The sequence below is a fragment of the Cuculus canorus genome, chromosome 2 (assembly GCF_017976375.1).
Source record: "Cuculus canorus isolate bCucCan1 chromosome 2, bCucCan1.pri, whole genome shotgun sequence".
Taxonomy (NCBI): Eukaryota; Metazoa; Chordata; class Aves; order Cuculiformes; family Cuculidae; genus Cuculus; species Cuculus canorus.
In genome coordinates, this window is record NC_071402.1 from 158,239,571 (window position 1) to 158,265,992 (window position 26,422).

General features: G+C 49.5%; 3 protein-coding genes across 6 annotated transcripts in view; 1 reads left to right on the plus strand and 2 right to left on the minus strand.

Moving 5' to 3' along the window:
• The window catches only part of GJC2 (gap junction protein gamma 2), a 42,230-nt gene extending 41,872 nt beyond the window's left edge, over positions 1–358 (minus strand). Inside the window, exon 1 of the mRNA XM_054057444.1 lies at positions 133–358. The gene's annotated coding sequence lies outside the window, so the exon portion shown is untranslated. The remainder of the gene's footprint in view (positions 1–132) is intronic.
• Positions 359–1,401: 1,043 nt separating this feature from the next.
• On the minus strand, positions 1,402–21,651 carry GUK1 (guanylate kinase 1). 4 transcript variants are annotated; one of them, XM_054057456.1, is made up of 8 exons: positions 20,805–21,489; positions 14,787–14,900; positions 12,499–12,540; positions 10,426–10,522; positions 5,837–5,975; positions 4,834–4,918; positions 3,775–3,860; positions 1,402–3,016 (listed from the first exon to the last, which is right to left on the minus strand). In XM_054057456.1, exons 2-8 carry the CDS (start codon positions 14,896–14,898, stop codon positions 2,981–2,983), a joined length of 597 nt encoding a protein of 198 aa, XP_053913431.1. In that variant the 5' UTR covers positions 14,899–14,900; positions 20,805–21,489; the 3' UTR covers positions 1,402–2,980. The 4 variants fall into 4 exon arrangements, with proteins under 4 accessions (XP_053913431.1, XP_053913430.1, XP_053913429.1 ...); XM_054057455.1 differs by lacking the exon at positions 20,805–21,489 and adding an exon at positions 18,711–20,590; XM_054057454.1 differs by lacking the exon at positions 20,805–21,489 and adding an exon at positions 18,210–18,384 and having other exon boundaries at positions 1,403–3,016.
• On the plus strand, positions 21,647–26,346 carry MRPL55 (mitochondrial ribosomal protein L55). Its single transcript, XM_054057457.1, has 4 exons — positions 21,647–21,715; positions 23,111–23,159; positions 24,077–24,269; positions 26,158–26,346. The coding sequence occupies exons 2-4, from the start codon at positions 23,125–23,127 to the stop codon at positions 26,299–26,301; spliced, it is 372 nt and encodes a 123-aa protein (XP_053913432.1). The 5' UTR covers positions 21,647–21,715; positions 23,111–23,124; the 3' UTR covers positions 26,302–26,346.
• The last annotated feature ends 76 nt before the right edge of the window (positions 26,347–26,422 follow it).

Here is a 26,422-nt window from a genome sequence, read left to right on the forward strand (position 1 = left end):
CTTCCCTCTCCGTTACCACCAGGGAAGGGGGATGCAAGTGATCTAAATGACTTTTTGTTCCCTTTTCCGAGCACTGGTGGTGCTGCCGTACGGCTGAAGCATCATTCCTTCCTATCCCTGGGTACCACTCACCTCTCCTGGAGGGACACCTGAAGGCTGGGCTCAGGGCTGGTAGCCACGCAGCTCTCGGGGCGTTGGCAGGAGGGCTGAGCGGGCAGCAGGCAGGCATTTCCATCTGGTGACAACACCGCAAAACCCAGGCGGTGGCTGGAGACCACCGAACCAAGGCCAGCACGGTGTCTTGCACCTCAATGTTTTGCCGCTCCACAGCACCAGCCGCCTGAGCTTTCTTACTGTCGTTTCTGCCATCTAGAGGGAACGCTTTCCTATTGCAAACGCGTCACTCAAATCATAAACTCCCCCTCCGTGATTCAGAAAATTATCAGTGTCCATCGCTCGCCACTTGCAGGAAGAGCCTGACCGCAGCGACTCAGACCATCAGGATGGGGAAACCCAGATATTGTGAAGCAGCGACAGCCCCAGAAAATCTTTGGGGAGCATTTTTTCCTGGTCATTAACCAAAGCTAGAACCTTATAATATGAAACTTATGACAATGGAATGAGAGCAGCCCTGAAGAGATGGACTTGGAGGTGCTGGTGGGTGAGAAGCTCAACTTGAGCTGGCAACGTGTGCTTGCAGCACAGAAAGCCAAGTGTAAGCTGGGCTGTATCAGGAGAAATGTGGCCAGCAGGTTGAGGGAGGGGATTCTGCCTCTCTACTCTGCTCTGCTCACCTGGAGTACTCCATTCAGTCCTGAAGTCCTTGGTACACGAAGGACATGGATCTGTTAGAGCGAGTCCAGAGGAGGCCGCAAAGATGATCAGCGGGCTGGAGCACCTCCCATAGGAGGACAGGCTGAGAGACTTGGGCTTGTTTAGCCTAAAGAAAGCTCCAGGGAGACCGTAGAGCAGCTTCCAGTACTGAAAGGGGCTGCAGGAAAGCTGGGGATGGGCTCTTTATCGGGGAGTGCAGGGGTAGGATGAGGAGGAACAGTTTTAAGCTGAAAGAAAGGAGATTTAGCTGAGATATTAGGAAGAAATTTTTGGCTATGAGTGTAGCGAGGCACTGTAACAGGTTTCCCAGAGAAGTCGTGGATGCCTCATCTCTGGAGATGCTCAAGGCCAGGTTGGATGAGGCTTCGAGTAACGTGATCCAGTGGAAGGTGTCCCTGCTCATGGCACTGGGTGGTCTTCAAGGTCCTTTCCAACCCAACCCATTCTATGATACTATGAACAGAAAGGACAATTTCACAGTATAATCTATAGAAGATATATTTAAAGCAGCCAAACAGAGGTGAAGGATCAAATCATCTTTCTAAATATATTTGAGATACTGAAAGGGGTGCCCAACATCTGGTTCTGCTTACTGGAGTCCACAGCATGGAGGATGGACTTGTATTGAGTGGGACTGCAGGTACGCTGGGGAAGAGCAGCTGGGCAAACTGGAGAGATGGGCTATGAAGAGGATGAAACACAAGAGCTCTTTGTGGCACAGCTATGTCTTGCGAGGACATGGGTTTGGTGAGAAAGTGTCAAGCTGGCACTACATGGTCCAGCAGTGCATGGTCTGCATGAGGCTAGCTTGATCTGGGTTTGGTTTGTGGGGAGACAGCTGGAGCCACCACCTGTAGGATAGGAGTTCTGTGGGATTTGTCCTTCCTCAAAGATCAAAGCCAAACCACCTGTGTCCTCCGGGACAACAGGCTCTGGGACCAGCATGCCTGCTAGCAGCAACTGCTCCTCCCCTACAGCCCAAACCCAAGTTGACCACCCAGAGGTATCAGATGCAACGTTGCTTGTCTCTCTCCCACACTTACCTCTGACAAAGGTTGGTGTGTTTTTAATATAGGGAGTCGGTGAGGAACCAGCCCCTCCAAGGAGCGTACAACCTGCTGGAGGGACCAAAGGGCTTGGAGCTTACATGGAAGCATCAAGGTTAAGGCTGGGGAACGCTGGAAGCGCAAAGCATCCTCCCAGCTCCCGTCAGCCAAAGCTTTCCAGGTCTCAAGTCAGAGACCAGTACAAGAGTCAGGGGTAGGTCAAATACATCCCTCCAAGGAAAAGGGATTTATTGCTGCCCTCAAAAAGGCTGCACAGCTTGGGAAAGAAATAATTTCTCCCCAAATTTATAAGAGCATCTAAAAATCTACCTGCACCTAAACTCAAGTGAAACAAGTAAACGTGCATTACAGGATCACTGCCAGGCCGGCAGAGGAGAAGCAGCACATACTTTTCCCCCAGAAATAAGGGCAGTGGATAGATCATATCCCACAACCATTCCCTTCTCCTCTCAGCTTATTAAACCAACCCATCTATTCACAAGGCTGTGGTTGGAGCAGCTGAGCCGTGCTGCTCTGCCGCACCGACACAACTGCAGAGGCTGCGGGAGGCACAGAGGGTGGGAAACGCCTGGAAATGCTGTAGCAAGACCTGCAAAAGTAAGCAGGAACCAGAGGGACCAAGAGGATGCCAACATTTGTGATATCAGCTGTCAGTAAAGATGGTCTGCAGGCGCAAGCGGGGGTTACATCAATCTGAGTAACTCCCCTCCTGCGAGTGGCGTTAGGTTGGGCACATCTACCTTCTCAAACACTGCAGTGGGATCCTAAGCCACATGCCAGGGCCACAAATGCCCAGACAGCTCCTCCACAGTCTCACAGAATGGCTCTGCCCTCCCACAAAAGATGCCACACAATTGCTTCCAAAGTATCCATCTGAGGTACAAACCTGGGAAAGCTCACACCAAGCGTGTGACGAATAGAAACACAAGCATGACTGGATTTTGTTTTCTTTCCTTTTAATAGAAACATCCTAGGGCAACTTGGGAAGAGGATCAGCCTAAAGGGAATGTCTCGGAATAAAATGGTGTGACATGCTTCAGGAATGATGTGCAAAGTTAAAAGGTCCAAGCAGGCCCAGCTCAGGACTTCCTGGATTCTTGGGTCTTCTTGATTTCCTGCAAGGAGATCAGGAAAACAACTGAGTGTCTGCTACTCTGAGAACAGCTCCTAGTTTTACAGCTCCGGAGACCATGAGAGATGATCCTTCCAGTACTGAAAGGGGGACTACAGGAAAAATAAGGAGGAGCTCTTTATCAGGGAGTGTAGGGATAGGACAAGTGGGAACGGTTTTAAGCTGAATGAAGGGAGATTCAGTTGAGATATTAGGAAGAAATATTTTCCTGTGAGGGTGGTGAGGTTGCCCAGAGAAGTCACGGATTCCCCATCCCTAAAGGTGTTCAAGACCAGGTTGAATGAGGCTTCGAGCAACCTGAAACAGTGGAATGTGTCACTTCCCGTGGCAGGGCAGTTGGAACTGGATGGGCTTTAAGATCCCTCTAACCCAAACCATACTATGATTGTATCATAGAACCAGCTCAACTTCACAGCACTGTAGGAGGAGAGTATGCATGAGCCTTTAGGGACAAAGCAAGCTTTGATTTTGAGGCTCTTCAATGATAGCACACCACTTCCACACGTATATATTTTGCCCCTAAGGCAGTATTGCACTGGATCCATTTCCCACTCTTAGGCCACCGATCCACCATTACTCACACACGATCTGTGCTCAACTGTGTCACTCAAAAGTTCAAAATTGAACAATTGCGGGCACGAGGTCAAGTTCCTGTGGTTGCCAGTAGACAGACCCTCACCTGCTCAGCCTAGAGGCCATGCCTGCTCAGGCAGCGAGGCAGAAAAGCGCTGAATAACTCACCTCCAAGAGTATCTCCTTCAATTCGGAATAGGCTTTTTCTAAATCATCGTTAATAATCACCAAGTCGAACAGGCCAGGTTCTTTACCTGGGGAAGGAGATGAGGACAGAAGAGTTAGAAGGGAACACGTTTCTTACCTGCATCGTCTCTCGTAAGCGACCTGAGTTCCTGGGGCATTTCAATATTATTATTTCAGCCACTGCTAATAAGCTTCTCTGCCAGCTGCGCACAAGGAACCACAGGGGGGAAACAATGCAGTGTGGTGCTCAGCTCAAACTCAGCTACCGTCACAGCCTGGCCACTACTTCTTGGAGAAAACAAGTCAGACGTTCATGGAAAAAACAGCTCCTAAATGGCTAGTCAACAGCTGGCTAAACATGAGCCAGCAGTGGCTCAGGTGGCCAAGAAGGCCAACAGCATCCTGGCTTGGATCAGAAATGGTGTGGCCATCAGGACCAGAGAAGTGATTGTACCCCTGTACTTGGCATTGGAGAGGCTGCACCTCAAATCCTGGCTTCAGTTTTGGGCCCCCCCACTAGAAGGAAGACATCAAGTGGCTGGAGTGTGTGCAGAGGATGGCAACAGAGCTGGTGAGGGTCTGGAGGACAAGCATTATAATGAGCGGCTGAGAGAACTGAGATTGTTTAGTCTGGAGAAGAGGAGGTTGAGGGAGGAACTCATCACTCTCTACAACTCGCTGAAAGGCGGTTGTAGTGAGGGGTTGCTGGTCTATTCTCCCAGGTAACAACCAATAAGATGAAAGGAAATGGCCTCATGTTGTGCCAGGGGAGGTTTAGATTGGATATTAGGAAAAATTTCTTTACTGAAAGAGTCGTGAAGCATTGGAAGAGGCTGCCCAGGGAAGTAGTGGAGTCACCACCCCTGGAGGTGTTCAAAAACTGTGTAGATGTGGCATTTTGGGACACAGTTTAGTAGGCAAGGTGGTAGTGGGCTGACGGTTGGACTTCATGGTCTTTTCCAACCTCAATGATTTTATGATTCCAAATTACCAATGCATCCGCTCTCCCTGCACACATCACTCAAAGGTCCCTGGACTTACTAAGTTCCAAATCTACGCGGGCTGCAGTCAAACGTTTCATTAAACTTTCTTCCGTCTCAGTCTTCCGGTCACGTAGTCTCTTTTCCTAAACCCAAGGATAAATTATATTAAAGAAACATGTGTCCCTAACACTGTGTGAAGAAACCACCACTCACACCACAAGCCAGTGCTGTCTGCCCCCTCACAGGAGATGTTTGCTACCACTGGTGACCACGGGCAGGTGAAATAACACTCTGCAAAGGGTAAGGGGCCTTGTTTGCTGCCTAAAACAAACCAGTGGCCAAACTCAGTTTGGGCTCAAGAGGTCCTACGCACAGCTTAGGTTCCCAGTCTTTTTCCCCCGCCCCAGGCACTCTTGGGAGGTGAAATCTCTCTGCTGCGCTCTGTTGACTTCCTCCTCCACCAACTCAATGAGAAACACAGACTGTCTGACTACTGAGAGGAAAAGGGGAGAGCCAGAAGTCGTGGTCTTCACTGCACGGCTCTAGCAAGTTGCAGACATGTCTGCATCCCTCTCTGAACCATAACCATGATTTGGTTTCTCCCAGAGCCACACTGTGATCACAGTTTACACAGGGCCGCATAAGACCAGAGGGGTACAGAATTTCAGGTGCTGCAGAGAACCAGCCTCCCTCGATTTAACTTTAAGAGCTGGAGGTAGATCTCAGCGCAAAAATCTCCTCCTCTCCCCAGCATTAAGCACAATTAATGCATTTAAAGGCTGGTCAAGCTGCAATGCAGTCTATAACCCAATGCAAGCAAACACACTGAGTTATGGAAACCGTATGGTGGACTGAAAAAACAGGGAACAGGAAGATTTATCCTTGGAGCAAGAGGTTGGGGAGTTAGAGTGGGCACAAGTAGCAGCGTGCTCAGAAACATCCTCCCCATCTATTCCACAGCCCTAAGAAACATACATCAATGCTGGGGGAACCCCCATTGCTTCCAAGCGAGACGCTGATTACCTCTAACTGCCTAACGGCAAAGGAAGGCGGTCGCTCACCAAGATGTCTATGGACGGAGGCTGCACAGAGATGTAGATGGGGTTCAGGTCTGTCTTCTTGATGTTCTTCACACCCTGGATGTCGATGTCAAGGACACAGATCTGGTTCTGGGCCTGAACAGCCTGCACGGCACCTTTACTGCAGACAGAGAAAAGAGGGAAGGGGTCAGAGTCCAGCTAAGGACTGAGGGTTTGGTTTGTTTCCCCACTCCAGCAGCAGGTCTTCACCTCACAGGGCTCCCCTGTGCCCAAATTGTGGCAGGAGAAAAGAAAGAGACTGCTCTGCTCTTGGTAAACAATTTCTCTTTCCCCAGACATCCTCTGGGTCCCTGGGGTGGAGCAGAGCCCTGCTTCTCTTGCTAGAGAGGCTGGGAAACCCACAGTGGAAGGAGTGGAAATGGATAATGTGTCACTATCCCTTGAGCAGTGTGACTCGAGTACACTCCATGAAGCTCCTGCCCTTGCCCCCCACAGGAGCAACCTTCACCAAAAAGCAAAAAGATTGAGAACTTCCCTTCTCCAGAGATCCACTGATCACCATGCTCTCTCCTGAAGGACGCTCAACAGAGATTCTCTACAATCATAGAATCATTTGGGTTGGAAGGGATCTTAAGGATCATCCAGTTCCAATCCCCCGGCTATGGGCAGGGACACCTCTCACTGGATCAGGTTGCTCAAAGCCTCATCCAGCCTGGCCTTGAACACTTCCAGGGATGGGGCAGCCACAACTTCCCTGGGCAACCTGTGCCAGTGCCTCACCACCCTCACACAAAAAAACTTCTTCCTGATATCTAAATCTCCCCTCTTTCAGCTTAAAACTGTGGCCCCTTGTCCTATCCCCTGCACTCCCTGATAAAGAGTCCTTCTCCAGCCTTCCTTGTAGGCCCCTTTAATTACTGGAAGGCTGCTGCTAGTTCTCCCTGGAGCCTTCTTTTCTCCAGGCTGAACAACCCCAACTCTCTCAGCTTGTCCTTGTATGGGAGGTCCTCCAGCCTTCTGATCGTCTTCATGGCCTCCTCTGGTCTCGCTCTAATAGATCCACGTTCTTCCGGTCCTGCAGACTCCAGAACTGAACACAGTACTCCAGGTGAGGTCTCACCAGAGTAGAGGGGTAGAACATCCTCCCTCGCCCTGCTGGTCACATTTCTTTTGGTTATCCCAGGATAGGGTTGGCTTTCTGGGCTGCAAGCACACATTGCCAGGTCATGCTGAGCTTCTCATCCCCCAGCACTCCAAGTCCTCTTCAGGGCTGCTCTCAATCCATTCTCCACCCGGCCTGTATTTGTGCTTGGGGCTGCCCTGATCCAGGTGCACTTGGCCTTGCTGAACTTCGTGAGTTTAGCACAGCTTCACCTCTCAAGCCTGTCAAAGTCCCTCTGGATGGCATCCCTTCCCTCCAGCACGCCAACTGTGCAACAAGTCGTTGACAAACTGGCTGAGAGTGCCCTCAATCCCACTATCATTGGATGCTCCTGCCTTGGTCACAATTAAGAAAATACATTTTAAGTGGCGGTTCTCATATGTCATTGATGATGATGTCTATTCCCTAACACGGCGGAACCACCTTGAGCTTGCTCCTGAACACCTACCACTCTCCCTTGAAAAGCAACAAGGCCAACCCTCTCCTGGTGTGCCGAGCTACTTGGTAGCAGCCTTCTTGGGGGACTTCTCAGTTGGTGCTTGCACTACATGGAGCACAGGATCTCCTTCAACCAGGGCTTCATGGCACGATGTGGAAAGAAGCCCTTCGAGGAGCTCAGAGTGGCAAGTTTTGAGGGAGGGATGTCAGGAGGTCGTGCAGTAGGAGAAGACATTAAGAGCAAATCTTAAGCTGGCTGGTGACTTCCCTCCTGACCTGGGAGTCCCATCACACACCCCATCAGAAGGAGAAAGCTGAAACAAAGCTGTGAGACCAGCACTGCAGCCTATACAAACAGATGTTTCCTGCCTTGCTCAGGTGGGCAGCAGTGAGAGCATCATCCACCATAAATCCACAACAACTGCCCAAACGGCTTGGTTTGCCTTGTGAAAAGCATAAGCTTCATATGGTATCACCAGGTATCAACTAACTACCACTACAACTGGCCTACAAAGAGCTAGCAGCTCTCAGAACCCACGCCTGCGCTCTGATTTCAGCCTCTAATTGAAGGTAGCTTCAAAGAAATTCTGGTTTCTGTGGACAGGACTCAGTACTGCTCCACAGAAAGAACCCTCTCTGGGCTCTTATATTAAGCAATTAATTTTTAGTTAGTCATTACTCTTAGCAGGTGAGATTTAGGGAGCAGAAAGGATTGGTTAAAACTTCAACTCTTCTGGTAAGTGTGAAGGACTCTTTATTTTATCACACATCTGCTCAGAAACACCCTTAGGCACTCGCAGAGGAAACACAGATTTAGAAAGTTTCTGTATTTATTCTGTTTGCAAACTGGTCTTCTATTGCTGAGACACTTTATATTCATTTCAGCCTCCTGTCCTGCATGCCCATCACCACAGGGACCAAAATGAGGGCCAGAGAGGAAAGCACCTCAGAAACAAACCTAAGCACATTGTTTAATTTGGTTAAAGTATCAAATTCCGGAATAATCTCAAGGAAATTGGCTGAGGAGAGATGTCTTAGAATCATAAAATCATTAAGATTGGAAAAGACTTCTAAGATCATCAAGTCCAACCATCAGTTCAACACCACTGTGCCTACTAAACCATGTCACAAAGTGCCATGTCTACACATTTTTGGAACACCTTCAGGGATGGTGACTCCACTGCTGCCCTGGGCAGCCTCTCCCAATGCTTCACCATTCTTTCAGTAAAAAATTTTTTCCTAATATCCAATCTAAACCTCCTCTGGCACAACTTGAGGCCATTTCCCCTCATCCCTTCACTTCTTACTTGGAAGAAGATACCAGCACCCACGTCACTACAACCTCATTTCAGGTAATTGTAGAGAGCAATAAGGTCTGCCCTCAGCCTTCTCTTCTCCAAAGGAGTGTTTTCTCAGCACCCACCCTAAGGAAAAGGCACCAAAAGCCCCCTCCAACTGCGAATCGAGCATCAGCGAGCAGCTGTCTCCACCAGGCTTGATTAAACAGGACACATACGGAGCAAAAAAGCCTGTCCTATGCAGGATGAAGCCAGGGATTAGGGAGCCAGAACTCAACTTCTCCTTGGTGCTGGGTATTTGGAAGACAAGCCGCCAGCTTTCACTTCTCCTGCCAAACCAGTGACACTGGAATAATCAAGGCCAGGGCAGGGGATTGTGCTCTTCCCTCAGCCTCAGAAAGACCTCGGCCAGACCCCTTCAAGGCTGCCATTCGCTGTGGTGACAGCGGTGACACACATGCGTGTCACACTGACACAGCTACGCTACCAAAATGCAGAATCGGGGCATACCTGCAGCTCGTTCAGCCTGGGTGCCTTACGTTGGCATCTCCTACAGGAAACCATCCTCAGAAGGAAGCTTTGCCAAAAAAGCACATTCAGCTCTTCAAGAAAAGTCCTCCTGAAAAGTATTTCCGGCCAATTTCCTTAATGCAAGTAATGAAATATCTCCAGAAACATCTACCTTTCCTCCTTAATGGGTCCTTTACTATAGTGCCACAATTTTTGCAGAGTAATTACATAAGATATCTGACTTCTAATTAACATTGTGGCTTAATGTTTTATTGATCAGCAGCCCCAGTGCTGAAGGCAATGCTATTTTAAAATCTAGCTAACTCTTTAACCCCAGTCAAGGGTGCCATGCAATTTATCTGTTCATAAGCAGCCACTTTGCCGAAGCACCAGGCCTATTTGTTTCACAACGAATACGGACATGATCTCTTCTGCTCCTGAACTCACCCAATTCAGACCATTAGATAGTGCAGGGATAATGAGATTAAGTCTCCATTCTGACCACTACTCTCTACAAACACTTGGAAAACATTAAGGAGCGTAAACAGCCTGCGAAAATCACCCCTGTGCAAGAAAAGCATTAAGTACATGAACTACTTCAACAGCCCTCAAACACTGGAGGCTTCTACCAGCCTTCCAGTACTTCAAGGGGTCTAAAGGAAACCTGGAGAGGGGCTCTTTATCAGGGACCGCAGGGACAGGATGAGAGGGAACAGTTTTCAGCTGAAAAAGGGGAGATTTAGATCAGATATTAGGAAGAAACTTTTGACTCTGAGGGCGATGAGACAGTGGAACAGGTTGCCCAGGGAAATCGTGGCTGCCCCATCCCTGGAGGTGTTCAAGGCCAGGTTGGATGGGACCTCAAGCACCTTGATCCAGTGGAGGTGTCCCTGCCCATGGCAGATTGGAACTGGATGATCTTTAAGGTCCCTTCCAACCCAAACCATTCTAGGATTCTGTAGAGAACCTCATAATGCAACGATGATTTAATTGCGATAAGCTAACTCTCTGCAAGAGTTAATTTTGCAGTCTCAATAAAACAAACAAGGACACCACTATCAGAACAAAATGCCTTGCTTATGGCCAGGATCTGAGTGTTTGGGGGGAAACAGTGTCGCTAAGTTAAAATATCTTTTCCTCCACCATCACCTCAGCTCCCGGCACCACCCAGGCTCAGCAGCGACGGCGTCTGAACTGCGTACCTCGTCCCATACATATTTCCAGAGAACTCTGCGTGCTCGATGAATTCCCCAGCATCAATTTCTTTCTGCATTTCCTCTCTGGTCACAAAGTGGTAATCTGGATAGGGAAAGCAGGAAATAATAGCCAGAAATCAACAGCTTTGAAGGTAAAGATCATGGTCAAATTTACGCCCATGGGTGCTTAGAGAAGTATCCTAAAATCCACTTTGGACAATGCTAGGAGACTACAAGTATCTACTTTCTTATTACTGCATACAGCATTCCCTGCAATTCCAATTGCCCAGAAACGTGCTCCAAGTATTTTGAAGTGTTCTGTGTGGCCAGAAAACATAGAATCATCTAATCACTGAGATTGGAAGAGACCTCTAAGATCATCAAGTCCAACCACCAGCCCAATCCCACTGTGCCTACTAAACCATGTCTCAAAGTGACACATCTACACCATCTACACGTTTTTGAACACCTCCAGGTAAGGAGATTCCACCACTTTCCTGGGCAGCCTCTTCCAATGCTTCACCACTCTTTCATAAAATAATTTTTTCCTAATATCCAATCTAAACCTCCTGTGGCACAACCTGAGGCCGTAAATGCTGTCATACCTCCTTTTTAACACCCTTTCCCCTTTCTGGTGCAGTGGGAAACTTCCTCCCCACAGGTGTGGAACACAACAGGGCTGCTGGGGCCGTTAATTTGAATGCATTTATGATTGAAGACCACAATGGGATGAGAGAGAGAGGGAGATAAAAGGGAACATCAAAACCAAATGAATTACAAAAAGAATGCTTCTCTACCTTTTGTTGAAATGCCTCTCTTTCACTCCAGAGTGCAAACTGCCATCAGCAATTAAGTGCAAACCCCTCTGAAATATGCTAACCAGAAAAGAGAAAAGCAGCCAGCCAGCTGCACACAAGCCATTAATACAGATAAAGGCATCTCATTAAGCAGCTGCACTTCCCAAAGCTGTGCACACTTGAGGTACCTCCCCAGAGTGACTTGGCACTTGGGAAAACCAAGCATGGACAAGGGCACTTAAACCAAGAGCCATGCTTTAAAAACCTTGGCCAGCAAGTCACAGAGATGGTGTCTAGAAAACAAAACTGGCAGCACACACTCAGCCTCCATTAACATTTCACTGCATTAAGTTTTGGGTTTGTTCTGCCAGGTCCATCCCTCTTCCTTACCTTCTCTCCTACACACAGCATGTGCTGCGGTAAATAGCTATGGTCTCATTGCCATTGGGATCAAGAACAAAACTCTGTGTGGGTATACATGCACCGAGCTCCCAAGTGTATCATTACTGATCTGCTCCTTCTCCATAGGGAAATTCATCCTATAAACAAAAGTGGAGGACTAATTTCCATGCTAGTGGATATGCCTACAGGAAAGCTGGGGAGATCTCTTTATCAGAGAGTTGAGGGATGGGATGACGGGGAAGAGTTTTAAGATGAAAGAAGGGAGATTTAGATCAGGTATCAGGAAATGTTTTATTGTGAGGGTGGAACAGGTTGCCCAGAGAAGTCATGGCTGTCCCATCCCTGGAGGTGTTCAAGGCCAGGTTGGATGGGGCTTTAAGCAACCAGATCCAGTGGAAGATATTCCCGCTCATGGCAGGGGGCGTGGAACTGGGTGCTCTTTGAGATCCTTTAGAACCCAAACCATTCCATGCACTTCACATAAAAAAGTTAGCATTTTCCAGGTGACTTGTTTACTGAGTATGAATCATAGAATCACTAGGTTGGAAAGGACTCACTGGATCATCGAGTCCAACCATTCCTAACACTCCCTAAACCATGCCCCTCAGCACCTCATCCACCCGTCCCTTAAACACCTCCAGGGAAAGTGACTCAACCACCTCCCTGGGCAGCCTCTGCCAGTGCCCAATGACCCTTTCCATGAAAAATTTTTTCCCGATGTCCAGCCTGAACCTCCCCCTAAGGAGCTTGAGGCCATTCTCTCTTGTCCTGTCCCCTGTCACTTGGGAGAAGAGCCCAGCTCCCTCCTCTCCACAACCTCCTTTCAGGTAGCTGTAGAGAGTAATAAGGTCTCCCATGAAAGATACTGCAACACACTCACCTTTGCCATTCACCTCTCCGGGTCTTGGCTGCCTCGTGGTATCTGCAAGCAAGAAACATCCTTGTAAATTTTGTAAATCACCCAAGGAAGTAATAATCTCAACAAAATAAAAGCACACAGGCAGAAGATTAACCCCATGAGGTCACAAGCTGATCCTCTATTTAAAATGATCAAAGCTTCTGGAATCAGCTAGTGTAGCACGCAACGACATGCAGGATCAGCCTTAAATCGAAGAATCCTGGATAATCTGAAAACAATCAATTAAGATTTTAAAGGCTGAGCGGTCAGTGTGGGACTTATCAGGCTGGACTGTTTCCAGTAGCTGGAAAGCTGCCTGGTGGAAAACGACCTACGGGTGATGGCTGTCAGTGGCCAAACATGAGCCAGCAGTGTGCTCAGGTGGCCAAGAAGGCCAACAGCATCCTGGCTTCGATCAGCCATGGTGTGGCCAGCAGGAGTAGGGAAGGGATCGTCCCTCTGTACTCAGTGCTGCTAAGGCTGCACCTTCAATCCTGTGTTCAGATTTGGGCCCCTCGGTACAAGAAAGACATTGAGGGGCTGAAGCATGTCCAGAGAAATGGAATGGAGATGGAGAAAGGTCTGGAGCACAGGGGTTCTGGGATTGGATGAGGGACCTGAGGCTGTTCAGTCTGCAGGAAAGGACACTGAAGGAAGGCAGTATCATCCTTTACAGGTCCCTGAAAGGAGGTTGTAGCAAGGTGGGTGCTGGCCTCTTCTCTCAAGTAACAGGTGATAGGACGAGAGTAAATGGTCTCAAGTTGCTCCAGGGGAGGTTTAGATTGGATATTAGGAAAAATTTCTTTACTGAAAGAGTAGTGAAGCACTGGAAGAGGCTGCCCTGAGAAGTGGTGGAGTCCCCAACCCTGAAGGTGTTCAAAAAGTGTGTAACTGTGGTGCTTCAGGGCGTGGCATAGTAGGCACATTGGTCTCGGGCTGACAGTTGGACTGGATGGTCTTGGAGGTCTTTTCCAACTTTAATGATTCTATGATTCAGCTCCGCCATAGCCTTCCTGTGTAATCCTAGACACGCTCCTTGGACCTCTGTCTTAGTTCAGGGAAATTAGCGGTGCCCTACTTCGCAGAGTGATTTTCACTTTAAAAGATCACGCAGCACCTACAGAGGTGCTTAAAATAGCCAGATTTAATGAATAAGGGCAACCTCATGCTGAATAAACCCGACAGCCTTTGAATCCTGCTGGAAGTCGTTCAAACCAGTCTTATTTTAAGCACATGCTCTGCAAACCGAAAAGGAGGGGACGGTCACCTCGAAGGGCAACGCTGATTATTTTATTTAGGACTGGCAGAAGTTAACCTAATGCAGGAAGGCTCTGATCACCTGTAAGTTTTTATAAAGCATCAGTTGTCAAGGTCTAAATGGCCTATGGAGATTGAGGAGAAATATATCTACCAAAAGGCAACCCTGGGGAAAACAGTTAAGATTTCATTTGGATTGAGATGAAAGATTGAGCTGAATCAAGAGCATGGGATGCAACACACAAAAGGAAAGATAAAATTTAGAGCTTTTTTCATCTCCATTAACATTACATTTTTGTTTAACATTAAATTAAATCTCCGTAACATTAAATTTTTAAGCATCCAGTATTTGCCGTTTCATGGCAGAAAGAAACCAAATCTCAAGGATCTCAAAGCAATTATTTCAATTGCAGAATCCAAAACACTAGGATGGTAAAAAAGAAATTGGTAACGTACTTAAAACACCTTGTTCCAAGGAAAACCAGGTGAATGAGTCGTGGACACGGCCTGAGCTCTGAGGGGAACCTTTAAGGTGTCACTCAAGAAAAAGGAAACAAGACCCATATTGTAAGAGCCAAGCTGCCTGAAGGAAATTCCCTGCACTTACTTCGTTGTGGATGGACTTCAGCACTGCCAGGCATGAGTGGACTGAGCCAACGGGCCAGGGGTCATTTTCACATTACAGGGAAATCCCAGGTAGTAAAAGAAAGGACCCTTGGCCAGCACTTAGTGACTGAAGCAGAAAAAGTCAACAAACCACCGGAGTAATGGCAGGAGGAATCTACACAGGTGATGGGGAGAATCCAGGCAAATCCTAGACCTGCTTCCCAATACAAGTAGTAAAAGGTATCCTGACTTATTTGAGCATCTCAATGAGCCCACAGACAGCCTAGGACACAAGCCAGCCACCAAAGCCCATTATTTGGGGTATGAATACAGCTACAGAAGCATGCTCTGGGCTACCGGCCCTGAACTTCTCCACTGCTTTTCCCCAAAGACATACAGATACTCACGGGAGACGCTGAAGCCAAAGATGTTCTCGTAATCTTTAAGCAATTTCTTTAACAAAGTGCTCTTCCCTGCACCCGATGGGCCACTCAGAACCACTGGTCTTGGTCCCTGCATGGCTGTAGGGACAGAAAAATACATGTCTGGTTAGAAACATCCATGGAAAAACATGGCTATGGGTTTCCAGAGGTGCTCAGCCCCATGAAGCAGTGTCTATCCTTGATCCTCAGATACAAAATCCTGCAAGTAAATCTGAAGTGATGAGAAATCCCAAGACTAGAGCTGATAGGAAGTAATTGGGAGAGCAGGAAATACTGGGAAATTCAAAGAACTATTAAATAAGCAAACATTGCAGACAGCGGGAGCTGCTACCTCTGTACTGTGCCAAAAAAAGCCAGGCTGGGAGCCCTGAGGACTCGGATATCATTCTGGGAAGCAGATAACGGAGGTCACCAGCAATGCAGCACCTGGCTCTGCTGCTGGCCCCAGTTCTTACCTGGGGAACAAATACCTCGGGCAAAGAAGGGACATGGATCACTGCAGCAAGGACACTTGTTCTCCAGGGACTGAACTCATAGGATGTGACCTAAAGGAGGGGGAAATGAGGGTCCAGCTGCCACTAAACAAAGATAATTCAAGCCAGCTCTGTCCTAGCTCTATTTTCTGTCACCAGGGTTAGGTGACAGAGCTCTGAGCTCCAGAGCTTCCTAGCTCTGGGAACTAAAACCTAGGTGAAACATGAGGAAAATGCCTGGTGGCATTCGGAAACATCATAGGACATGCACAGATATTGGGCCCGGATACTCCACTTGTCCTTGCTGATAGAAGTATGTGGTCTGAACCAGCTCTGGAGTCCTCAGCACAGGAAAAACATGGACCTGTTGGAGCAGCTCCAGAGGAGGCTACAAAAATGATCAAAGGCCTGGAACAACTGCCCTATGAGGAAAGGGTGAAAGAGTTGGGGATGTTCAGCTTGAAGAAGAGAAGACCCCAAGAAGACCTTACTGCAGCCTTCCAATACTTAGAGGGCTTAGAAGAAAAATAGGGAAAAATGTTTTATCAATGCCTGCAGCAATAGGACAAGGGGTGATGCTTTTAAACTAAAAGAGAAGAAGTTTAGACTTGCAATTTTTTTGCACTGAGGGTGGTGAAACACTAGCACAGCTTGCCCGAGGAATTGGTGGATACCCTTATCCCTGGAAACATTCAAGGCCAGGTTGGATGGGGCTCTGAGCAATCTGATTGAGTTGAAGATGTCCCTATGTCACTATGGGGTGGTTGGACTACACGACCTTCATGGTCCCTACCAATCCAAACAATTCTATAATTCTATGAACATGGGTGGGATCTAGGACAGCAACACGCCTTGGGGTTTGTTTCCCGATTCCCTGGAACACCAGCTCCAGCTTAAGGTGTCTGGTGGCAAGGGAGAAAGGTTTAGGTCCTAGTACAGGAAAACAAAGGCAGCCTGGGGCCATGCAGACCCTTTCTGCAGTTGTTTCTTCAGCCAGAAAGGAAAACCAGGGCGTTTTCATGTACCTGCCTCTCTAAGGAGACATAAAGGTGAATTATTAGCATGGGAATGAACAAGAAAATCCTGTACCACAGTGTAAGGGGTTCCGCTGGGGACCCTCATCCATCAACAGCAACTCAGTAGCTTCTAAGCCAGAGGCAGTGATCAGAGTAGGACAATCCAATCAGCTTATTTGTCCTATTTTAGAACAATTAGACTTTCTGCAAGCAGTAAAGCCCCTGGAAACGCACTTTTTTGACCTCATCGGCTGAGTGTGGCCTTGGGAACAATCAGAATAATGTCTTTCCACTAAATCAGATGATAGCAATGTCACCCTGACCTGACAAACCTTTTTACAGAGCCTTAAGCCAAACCCCATCTCCTAGAGAATCAGCAGCAGATCGTGCAGCAGGCTAATCTGGCCAGGCCGCCTCCCTGACACCAGCCCACGTGAGCAGGATACCTCCTCATCTCTAAATCCCCTCTGCACAGCTAACAGGCATCACGACAGCTAGGAAATTACACGGGTTTTCCCTCTATTCCCTGAGGATGCTTGTCCAGTCTCACCCTATGGGCATGGTCATGTTGCTGGATCAGGCTCCACCATCTGAAAAAAAAACCAGCAAGGCTGAACAGTTTTGGAAATCCTTCTGGGGACCTGTCCTACCTTTCCTGCAGACCTTGATAATTTCCATATAGCAGAGGTTTAGTCTAAATACTCAATAGAAAACACAATAAGAGGTTTAAATTGGAGAGCAGGAGATTTAGACTAGACATTAGGATATCTTCCTAATGATGAGGGTGGTGATACCCTGCAACAGGTTGCCCAGGGTACTTGTGGATGCCCCATCCCTGGAGGTGTTCAAGAGCAGGCTGGATGGGGCTTTGAGCAGCCTGGTCTGGTAGGAGGTGTCCCTGCCCATAGCAGGGGGCTGGAACTGGATGATCTTTAAGGTCCCTTCCAAACCAGTCTATGATTCTATGATTCTGCTCCATGCTGGCAGCAAGGAAGCAGAAGGACCCTTGCTGAGCCATCCAAAGCATCTCCCCCTCTTCAGCGCCAGCCAGCTCCTCTCATCCACACAAATACAATAAGCAAGCCCTGACCATTGCTTGCAAAACACCCCAGAAGACAAAGAGAAGCTATACAAAGTCCATCATCCTCCATTATCCCAGTGCGCTTCCTAACAGGGCTGCTCCCAAGAGATGCTCCTGGCTTGGCAGCCACGTAAAACCCCAACACGCAACATTCGGATGCCAGCACGGATTCTGTCTGGGCCTTTCACAGCTTTCCCTCCACTGTGGCCTGGCTGTGCCAACACAAACTGCTCCAGACACATATGTCCTGCAGAGCCCAGACAGGATGCTCGCAGAACGGTCTGGGTTGGAAGGGACCTTAAAGATCATCCAGTTCCACCTCCCTGCCACAGGCAGGGACACCTCTCACTGGATCAGGTTGCTCAAAGCCTCATCCAACCTGGCTCTGAACACCTCCAGGGATGGGCATGACTTCTCCAGGTAACCTGTGCCAGTGCCTCAACACCTCACAGTAAAAAATTTCTTCCTCATATCTAATCTAAATTTCCTGTCTTTCAGTTTAAAACCATTACCCTTCATCCTGTCCTGCACTCCCTGATAAAGAGCCCCTCCCCAGCTTTCCTGTATCCCACTTTAAGTACTGGAAGGCTGCTATAAGGTCTCCTTGAAGGACATCCCAGCTAGAGGGAAAAGAGCTTTCCTCTCTCCCCCTTCCTAATTTCATCCACCTTTTAGCAGGCAACAATGGGAAATGAAGAATTTAAAGCTGCCCAAATCACTCACAACTATTTCATTCAATCCCAGCAATCCCAGATACACTGGGATGAGATAAGAGGAACGAGCAGAGCGGTGGCTGGGATCTCCAATACATCCTTACCTTTTGGTTTTGTTCCCTTTCAGTCAAGGTATCAAGACCTGCTCCTGGCAGCAGCGAGAGGCAAGTGAACAGGCAGAAAGCTGGGCTATTTCTGAGCTGCCTAATGCCTTAATTACCAAGCTGCAATTTTAAGACAGCCAATGAAAACCCTTCGCTGGTCTTTAATCTCCTCTCTTGGTTTCTCCTCCACTCCCTGCTCTCCTGTCTGGCAAAGCTGCAGTCAAACGCTGTCAGCACGTGCTGGCCTGGAACTTCAGCAAATGGCACAACTGTCCGTTGCTCTGCATGTCACCTCACAGACCCACCAGGGTCAACAAACCGCAGTTGGTGGGTCAAGGCAGTGGCTTGTTCGGGTTGGAGTGGCCTCCAGAGGTCTTCAGCCCACCCTCCTCCTGAAACCCATCACCTCTGCAGCTGATAGTACCCACAGACACCAAGAACGGAAGGGCTCTTGTATGATATGGATGCACATCAGGCATAAAACTCCAGTGCTACACTCACGTTACACATCCAGCGCTTGTGTGGTTGAGGCAACTCTTCCAGAAAATTAATCAATCTTGGGGTTAGATGGGATTTCATTTTCAGCAGACAATGGTCCTCTTCTTTTGGATGGTCTGCACAACTGTTGCCTCCTGCCTCTGCTTTGCCTCATGGAATCACAGAATCATTCAGGTTGGAAAAGACGTTTAAGATAGTTGAGTCCAACGGTAAACCCAACACTGCCAACACCAGCACAAAACTGTGTCCCTTAACACCACAACTCCACATCTTTTAAATCCCTCCAGGGCTAGTGGCTCCACCACTTCCCTGGCAGCCAGTTCAAGTGTTTGACAACCTTTTTGGGGAAGAAATTTTTCCAAATATCCAATCTAAACCTCCCCTGATGCAACTTGAGGCCATTTCCACTCATCCTATCACTTGTTACTTGAGAGAAGAGACCAACACCCACCTCCCTACAACCTCCTTTCAGTGAGCTGTAGAGAGTGATAAGGTCTCCCCTCAGCCTCCTTTTCTCCAGACTAAAGAGCCCCACTTCCCTCAGCTTCTCCTTGTGCTCCAGACCCTTTCCCAGCTCCGCTGCATTTCTCTGGCTCATCCACCATGAAAGTGAGAGGGAAATAACTCCTTTTCCCATGCACATCCAAACGCAAGCCTGCAAACATCCCAGCCCAGCACATCCATGGTGAGTGCCTGCTGCGTCTGTGCCACCCTGTCCATCTGCTGGTGCTGGTTTCCTGCCTGGAAAAGCACTGACGGGGCATTCAGGGATGATGGAGATGTTCTCCCTTACCTCACTTTCTTTTTTTTCTCCCCCAAAATGCTCAGAACTACAGTGAGAAAAGGCACATGGATTGTGATCCCAGCTCTCAATACTTTGGGAAATGGGCTAAAAAATAAACCAGGAGACTTGCGGGTGCTTCCTTTTGCCTTCCTCCAAATTTATCCCTTCCCCTTCTGGGCAGAAGAAAATGAGATTTGACTTAGGAAGAAAAAAGGACTTGGAGATGATGTCCACCTCAAGACATTAGCAGTGCAGATGTGGGAGCTCAGATTTGGTTAAACCCATGCCCTGATCCCAAGGAACCGCTTCCAACAATGACCAACCAGCCGGCACACTGATATGATCACCCATACCAGGCTTTCTCTGCTCTCCCAGCCCTGCAACCACATCTCCACTCCCAGCAGCAACGTGAAACCCTCAAAAACCACAAGAAAAGGAGGATAAAAAGCCTGAGAAACCAGATCCGGTGGATATGGGGCTTCTTACATCTCCCATGTGGTTCCCAGTCCAGCAAGGAATTCGCGCATCGCGTTTCCATGGAATCATTTAGGTTGGAGAAGACCTTTAAGATCATTGAGTCCGATCCTTAATCCAGCATTACCAACTCCTCTGCCAAACCACATCCCTAAGTAGGTTTTCTATGCCTCTGCAGCAGTAACATAGAGCATGGAGACATTAAGGCTGGAAAAGACCTGTCTAAACCTTGTCCCAAAGTGCCACATCTACACATTTTTTTAATCCCAGGGATGGTGACTCCAGCACTTCCCTGGGCAGCCCCTCCCAATGCTTCACCACCCTTTCCATGAAGGAATATTTCCTAATCTCCGATCTAAACCTCCCTGGCACAACTTGAAACCGTTTCCTCTCCTCCTATCACTTATTACCTGGGAAAAGAGACCAGCATCCGCTTTGCTACAACCTCTTTTCAGGCAGGTATAGGGAGCAATGAGGTCTCCCCTCAGCCTCTTTTTCTCCAGACCAAACAGCCCCACGTCCCTCAGACACTCAACGTATCATAGAATCACAGAATAAAATCATCGAATGGTTTGAGTTGGAAGGCACCTTGAAGATCATCCAGTTCCAACCCCCCTGCCATGGGCAGGGATGCCCTTCCACCAGATTAGGTTGCTCAAAGCCTCATCCAAGCTGGCCTTGAAGACCTCCAGGGATGGGGCAGCCACCACTTCCTTGGGCAACCTGTTCCAGAGCTTCAACACCTTAGGCAGGTACGTCTTCATTTTCAGTAGAAGCTCTGCTTTTTTTCCCTTTTTGCCCAAATTTTGGCATTTTCAAAGCAATCCACCAGCAAATACCTAGCACAGAGGCTCTTTAGTCTCCAATGGGTTCCTCCTAAGATGGTTTTGAATTCCAACCAAGAAAGCGTGGCAGGATGGAGCTGACCAGGGGCGGTTGGTGAATGCTCCCACATTTCGGGGTGCCACAGGCGGGGCTGAGGGCCAGTGGCCACTCAAGGGAGGTGGACACCAAGGGAGATGCTCACAAAGGGCGGTGGTCACCAGGGAGGTGGACATCAAGGGAGGCGGACAGCAAGGGAGGTGGATGCCAAGGCAGGCGGACGCCAAGGGAGGCTGACAGGAAAGGAGGTGGACACCAAGGGAGGTGGACACCAAGGGAGATGGACACCAAGGGAGGTGGACATCAAGGGAGGTGGACATCAAGGGAGGCAGAAAGCATGGGAGGTGGACGCCAAGGGAAGACGTCATTGGGGTGCAGGATATTTCCCTCTTCCCATGATTTCAACTGGGATGTGACAACACAACCCGTATGGCAGAGAGCAGGCATCACCAGAGTTAATCAAAATTAAGCCTAATTAACAGGGAGGCTTTACAGAGGAGGTAAAACCAGGTGCAAAGCAGCAAAGGAGATTACGGGCCGTTTCCAAGGAGCCCAGGAAAGGTCTCCTGGATTAGAGCCCTGATCCCATCCCCTGTTTTTAGCAGCCCTCGCTCTCCCAGGGTTTTGGGGGCGCTGCAGCCTCGCAGGGCTCCGCACCCCCAGATCCCCCGTGGCCCCGGCATCCCCCGCCCCCAGCATCATCCTCATCCCCCTGGAGGGGTCCAACCTCACCCGCCCGGACGATGGGGCAGTGCAGCCGCCGCCAGGTCATGGCAGGGAGGGGGGGGGTACACGGGGGACACCCGGCAGCCCCCGCGCCGTGACGTCACGCGGGGGGCGGTGACGCAAGCGGAGCGGGGAGCGGGAGGTAGGACCCAGCGGAGCTGCGGGGCGAACCATAGAGTGCGGGGGGGGAGGGGGAGAGGCAAAGCGGGCTGAACCATGCGGGGGAGGGGGGGAGTGCTGGGGGTGAAGTATGGGGGGCTGAAGAGGGGGAAAGGGGGGCGGGGGGGGGCTGGAGAGATGGGGGAGCCATAGTGAGACTGAACCATACTGGGCATGGAGGGGGGGTGTCATGGTAGGGCTGAACCATGATTTGGAGGGGGGGGGCTGTAGTGGGGCTGAACCATGCTGGAAGCTGAGGTGGAGCCATAGTGGGGCTGAACCATGGTGGGGATGGGGGGCGGGGTCATGGCGGAGCTGAATCGTGATTAAGGTGGGGGGAGCCATCACGGGGCTGAACCATGATGGGGGGGGGAGTCATAGTGGGGCTGAACCATAGTGGGGAGGGGGGGAGAGTCATAGTGGGGCTGAACCATAGTGGGGGGGGGGGAGAGTCATAGTGGGGCTGAACCATAGTGGGGATGGGGGGGACATTGGGGGGGGCTGAACCATGATTAAGGTGGGGGGAGCCCTCATGGAGCTGAACCATGGCAGGGATGGGGAAGCTCTAGTGGGGTTGAACCATGCTGGGAGCTGGGGGGAGCCATAGTGAGATCGAACCATAGCAGGTAGGGGGTGATGGTGGGGCTAAAGCATAGCGGGCATGGGGGGGGCGGCGCTAGTGGTGGGGCTCAACTATGATTAATATGGGGGCAGCCATTGTGGGGCTGAACCATGGCGGGGATGGGGGGGTGGCATGCTGGGGCTGAACCATTATTAAGGTGGGGGAAGAGCTGTCATGGGGCTGAACCATGGTGAGAGTGGGGGTATGGTGGAGCTGAACCATTATTGGGGGGGGAGAGCCATGATGGGGCTGAATTGTTGAGGTGGGGGGGAAGCTGTTATGGGGCTCAACCATGGTGGGGGCTGGAAGAGTGTCATGGTGGGGCTGAACCATGTTTGGAGGAGGCTGTAGTGGGTTTGAACCATGACGGGGGTGGTGGGGGGGGGTGGTGGTGAACCACTGTTGAGGTGTGGGGGGCACGATGGGGCTGAACCATTATTGAGGTGCAGGGGGTCATGATGGGGCTGAGCCATTATTGAGGTGCAGGGGGTCATGATGGTGCTGAACCATTATTGGGGTGGGGCCATGATGGGGCTGAACCATTATTGGGGGGTGTCACGATGGGGCTGAACCATTATTGGGGGGGGGACATGATGGGGCTGAACCATTACTGAGGTGTGTAGGGGAGCCATGATGGGGCTTAACCATAACTGGGGGTGACTGATGGGGGGGAGCGTGGTGGGGAGAGGTCCTGGAGGGCCACCATGCACTGGAGACACAGGGTTGTCCACTTCAGGATTGCTTCTTCTCCGCCAGGCTGTCCTCACAGGATGTCTGGGCACTGGGCCGGGATGGCGGCGCTGAGGTGAGGATGGTGGCAGCGAGCCACAGCGCTGCCTGGTCACAGAGTCACGTTTAGGTTGGAAAGGACCTTTAAGATCATCGAGTCCAACCGTAAACCCAACACTGCCACGTCCAGCGCTAACCCTTGTCCCTGAGCACCGCATCTCCATGTCTTTTAAACCCCTCCAGGGACGGTGGCTCCACCACCTCCCTGAGCAGCCTCTGCCGGGGCTTGGCATCACTTCTGGGGAAGGAATGTTTCCTGGTATCCAAGGTGAACCTGCCTTGGAGCAACTTGAGACCATTCCCTCTCATCCCATTCCTTGTTACTTGGGAGAAGAGACCAACACCTACCTTGTTACAACCTTCTTTTAGGCAATTGTAGAGACCGAAAAGGTCTCCCCTCAGCCTCCTCTTCATCCCCAGTTCCCTCAGCCACTCTTGTTCTCCAGCCCCTTCACCAGTTTCACTGTTTTTCTCTGTACATACTGAGGACCTCAATGTCTTTCTTGTAAAAGACTTAAACTTATAAAAATCAGTTTATTTAATGCAGCCTATCTAAACTATTTGATGTGTCTGGCTGTTAGATGCTTATTCCAGCTTCATCCTTGCCACAAGCCAGGATTTCATGCCTGTGAGGGCATTTCACGGTCTCAGCACCCATAAGGCAAAGGTTTTATCCCCCTTTTCAGACCGAAACTGAAGATACACAAGAGTTTGAGTGGCTTTTTCATGGTTATAAAAGTGGCAGAGCAAGGAATAAACCCCGTTTTGCTTTAATACCATGTTAGAAATTCATCTCTAGACCTTAACCCATCCCCGTTCCCTTCTCCAGACACACTCCAGCCCCTCAATGTCCTTCTTGTAGTGAGGGGCCCAAAACTGGACCAAGATTCGAGGTGCAATGGTGACCCCTCAGCCCCTTCTCCATCCCTACAGTGCACTGCGCCACATCCCCATCATTCCCAAGTCTCCACTGGCCATCACCACCTCCATCCGTCACAACTCCAACCGCGTCGCCATCTCCCACCTCCACCGTCAGCAGTACGGCCGCCTCTACCCCGTCCTCCTGGTCCACACTGATGGCTCCACCATCCGCCTGCGGTACAAGGAGCCCAAGAGGATCCTGATGGTAAGGAGGAGGCAGGGGGTGGTTGGGGGTTGGGATTGACACCTTCATCCATTGGTCTTTCAGTCCTTAAAGGGGGTTTATAAGAAAGAGGGGGAACAACTTTTTAGCAGGGCTTGCAGCAATAGGACAAGGGGTGATGGTTTTAAACTGGAAGAGGAGAGGTTTAGACTAGATATTAGGAAGACATTTTTAACTCTGAGGATGATGCAGAGGTGGAACAGGTTGCCCGGAGGGGTGGTGGGTGCCCCATCCCTGGAAACATTCAAGGTCAGGTTGGATGGGGCTCTGAGCAACCTGGCTGAGTTGAAGATGTCCCTGCTCGCTGTGGGGGTGTTGAACTGGATAACCTGTCTGTCTCATGCTTTAAAGGTTGAGTATAAGGCTCAGGGGAGATCTTATAGTGACCTTCCTGGACCTGAAAGGGGCCTACAGGAAAGCTGGAGAGGGGCTATTCATAAGGGCTTATGGTGATAGGACTGGGGGGAGTGGGTATAAACTGGAGAAGGGCAGATTTAGACTGAACGTCAGGAAGAATTTCTTCACTATGAGAGTGGTGAGACACTGGAACAGGTTGCCCAGGGAAGCTGTGTCTGCTCCATCCCTGGAGGTGTTGAAGCCCAGGCTGGATGGGGCATTGGGCAGCCTGATCCAGTGGGATGTCCCTGCCCATGGCAGGAGGGTTGGAACTCGATGATCTTTAAGATCTCTTCCAACCCAAACTATTCTATGATTCTATAAAGACCTGTTGGCAGTAGTGATGAAAGAAGAATCAAGTGAGAAAATTTTGTTCTTGTATAATTAAGCACAAATCTTGTTATATATATCAATATAGGGTTCTGACTTCTCTTATTTGATAGAAATACATTGTTTTAATAACTGCAATATTTACTGCATTCAGTCCTTGGTTGGCCTCAAGTGGCACCAGGGGAGGTTCAGATTGGACAACAGGAATAATTTCTTCGTGGAAAGTGTTCTCGGGCACTGGCAGAGACTGCCCAGGGAGGTGGTTGAGTCGCTGTCCCTGGAGGGATTTAAAAGACAGGTAGATGAGGTGCTTAGGGATGTGGTTTTGTAGTGGACAGGTACATTTGGGCTTGATGATCTCAAAGGTCCCTTCCAACCTAGCAATTCTATAAGTTTTCCAGTTTTAGAGGGTGTCACTTGGGTTTTAGGAATGAATATATGAGGGCACCTGCTTTGCCAGAGCGCTCTGTAGTCCCCTGGGATGACACTGTCTGGAAGGACAGGATTCTCCTGGCTCTGCAAAGCACACTGCTACCAGTATAAAGCATAAAGCTAGAAACTAAAATGCAGAGAGTGGGCAAACATGGAACTAGCAGTGGTTGCACGGAGGGAGGTGGATTGGAAGGATCCCTTGGGACTGAGTTAGGGGCTGAAAGCCAGAATCCTATGATTCTATGATTCTACAGTACAATGACCTTCATGGTCCCTTCCAACCCAAACCATTCCATGAATCTATGACCTTCATGGTCACTTCTAACCCAAACCACTCTATCATTCTATGATTCTATGGCCTTCATGGTCCCTTCCAACCCAACCCATCCTATGATTCTATGATTCTACAGTACAATGACCTTCACGGTCCCTTCTAACCCAAGCCATTCCATGAATCTATGACCTTCATGGTCCCTTCCAACCCAACCCATTCCATGATTCTATGACCTTCGTGGTCACTTCTAACCCAAACCACTCTATCATTCTATGATTCTATGATCTTCATGGTGCCTTCCAACCCAACCCATCCTGTGATTCTACAGTACAATGACCTTCATGATCCCTTCCAACCCAAACCATTCTACAATTCCATGATTCTGTGACTTTCCAACCTAACCCATTCCATGATCCTATGATTCTACCACCCCTCTAGCTGCCCCTGGACAGCAGCACGCTGCCAGAGGCTGAACGCAAGGCTCGGTTGCGGAAGCAATTCCCAGGAAAACCGAAAGCCAGGATGGAAGAGAACATCCAGGGCATCGACCTGGACACCTACAAGCGCTTCTGGAAGAAATGACGCGCTGGGACCGCACTGTTTTCAAATAAAGCCGAGGAGCATCCATTGTCGGCGGTTCTGTGTGCTTTTATCCCCTCCCTCCATGCATGCATCCCTTCCGCCCCCCCTGCCGCGCTTGGTG

Bases quoted from the DNA above. Each gene is read 5' to 3' on its own strand.
- GUK1 (XM_054057453.1), bottom strand. From the start codon at position 21,619: ATGACCTGGCGGCGGCTGCACTGCCCCATCGTCCGGGCGG. The intron at 14,901-21,579 runs GTGAGGTTGGAC...CTGTCCCTACAG, and splicing joins CTGCCCCATCGTCCGGGCGG to CCATGCAGGGACCAAGACCA. The intron at 3,017-3,774 runs GTGAGTTATTCA...ATCTCCTTGCAG, and splicing joins TGAAGGAGATACTCTTGGAG to GAAATCAAGAAGACCCAAGA.
- MRPL55 (XM_054057457.1), top strand. From the start codon at position 23,125: ATGTCTGGGCACTGGGCCGGGATGGCGGCGCTGAG. The intron at 23,160-24,076 runs GTGAGGATGGTG...CCATCCCTACAG, and splicing joins GCCGGGATGGCGGCGCTGAG to TGCACTGCGCCACATCCCCA. The intron at 24,270-26,157 runs GTAAGGAGGAGG...CCACCCCTCTAG, and splicing joins AGCCCAAGAGGATCCTGATG to CTGCCCCTGGACAGCAGCAC.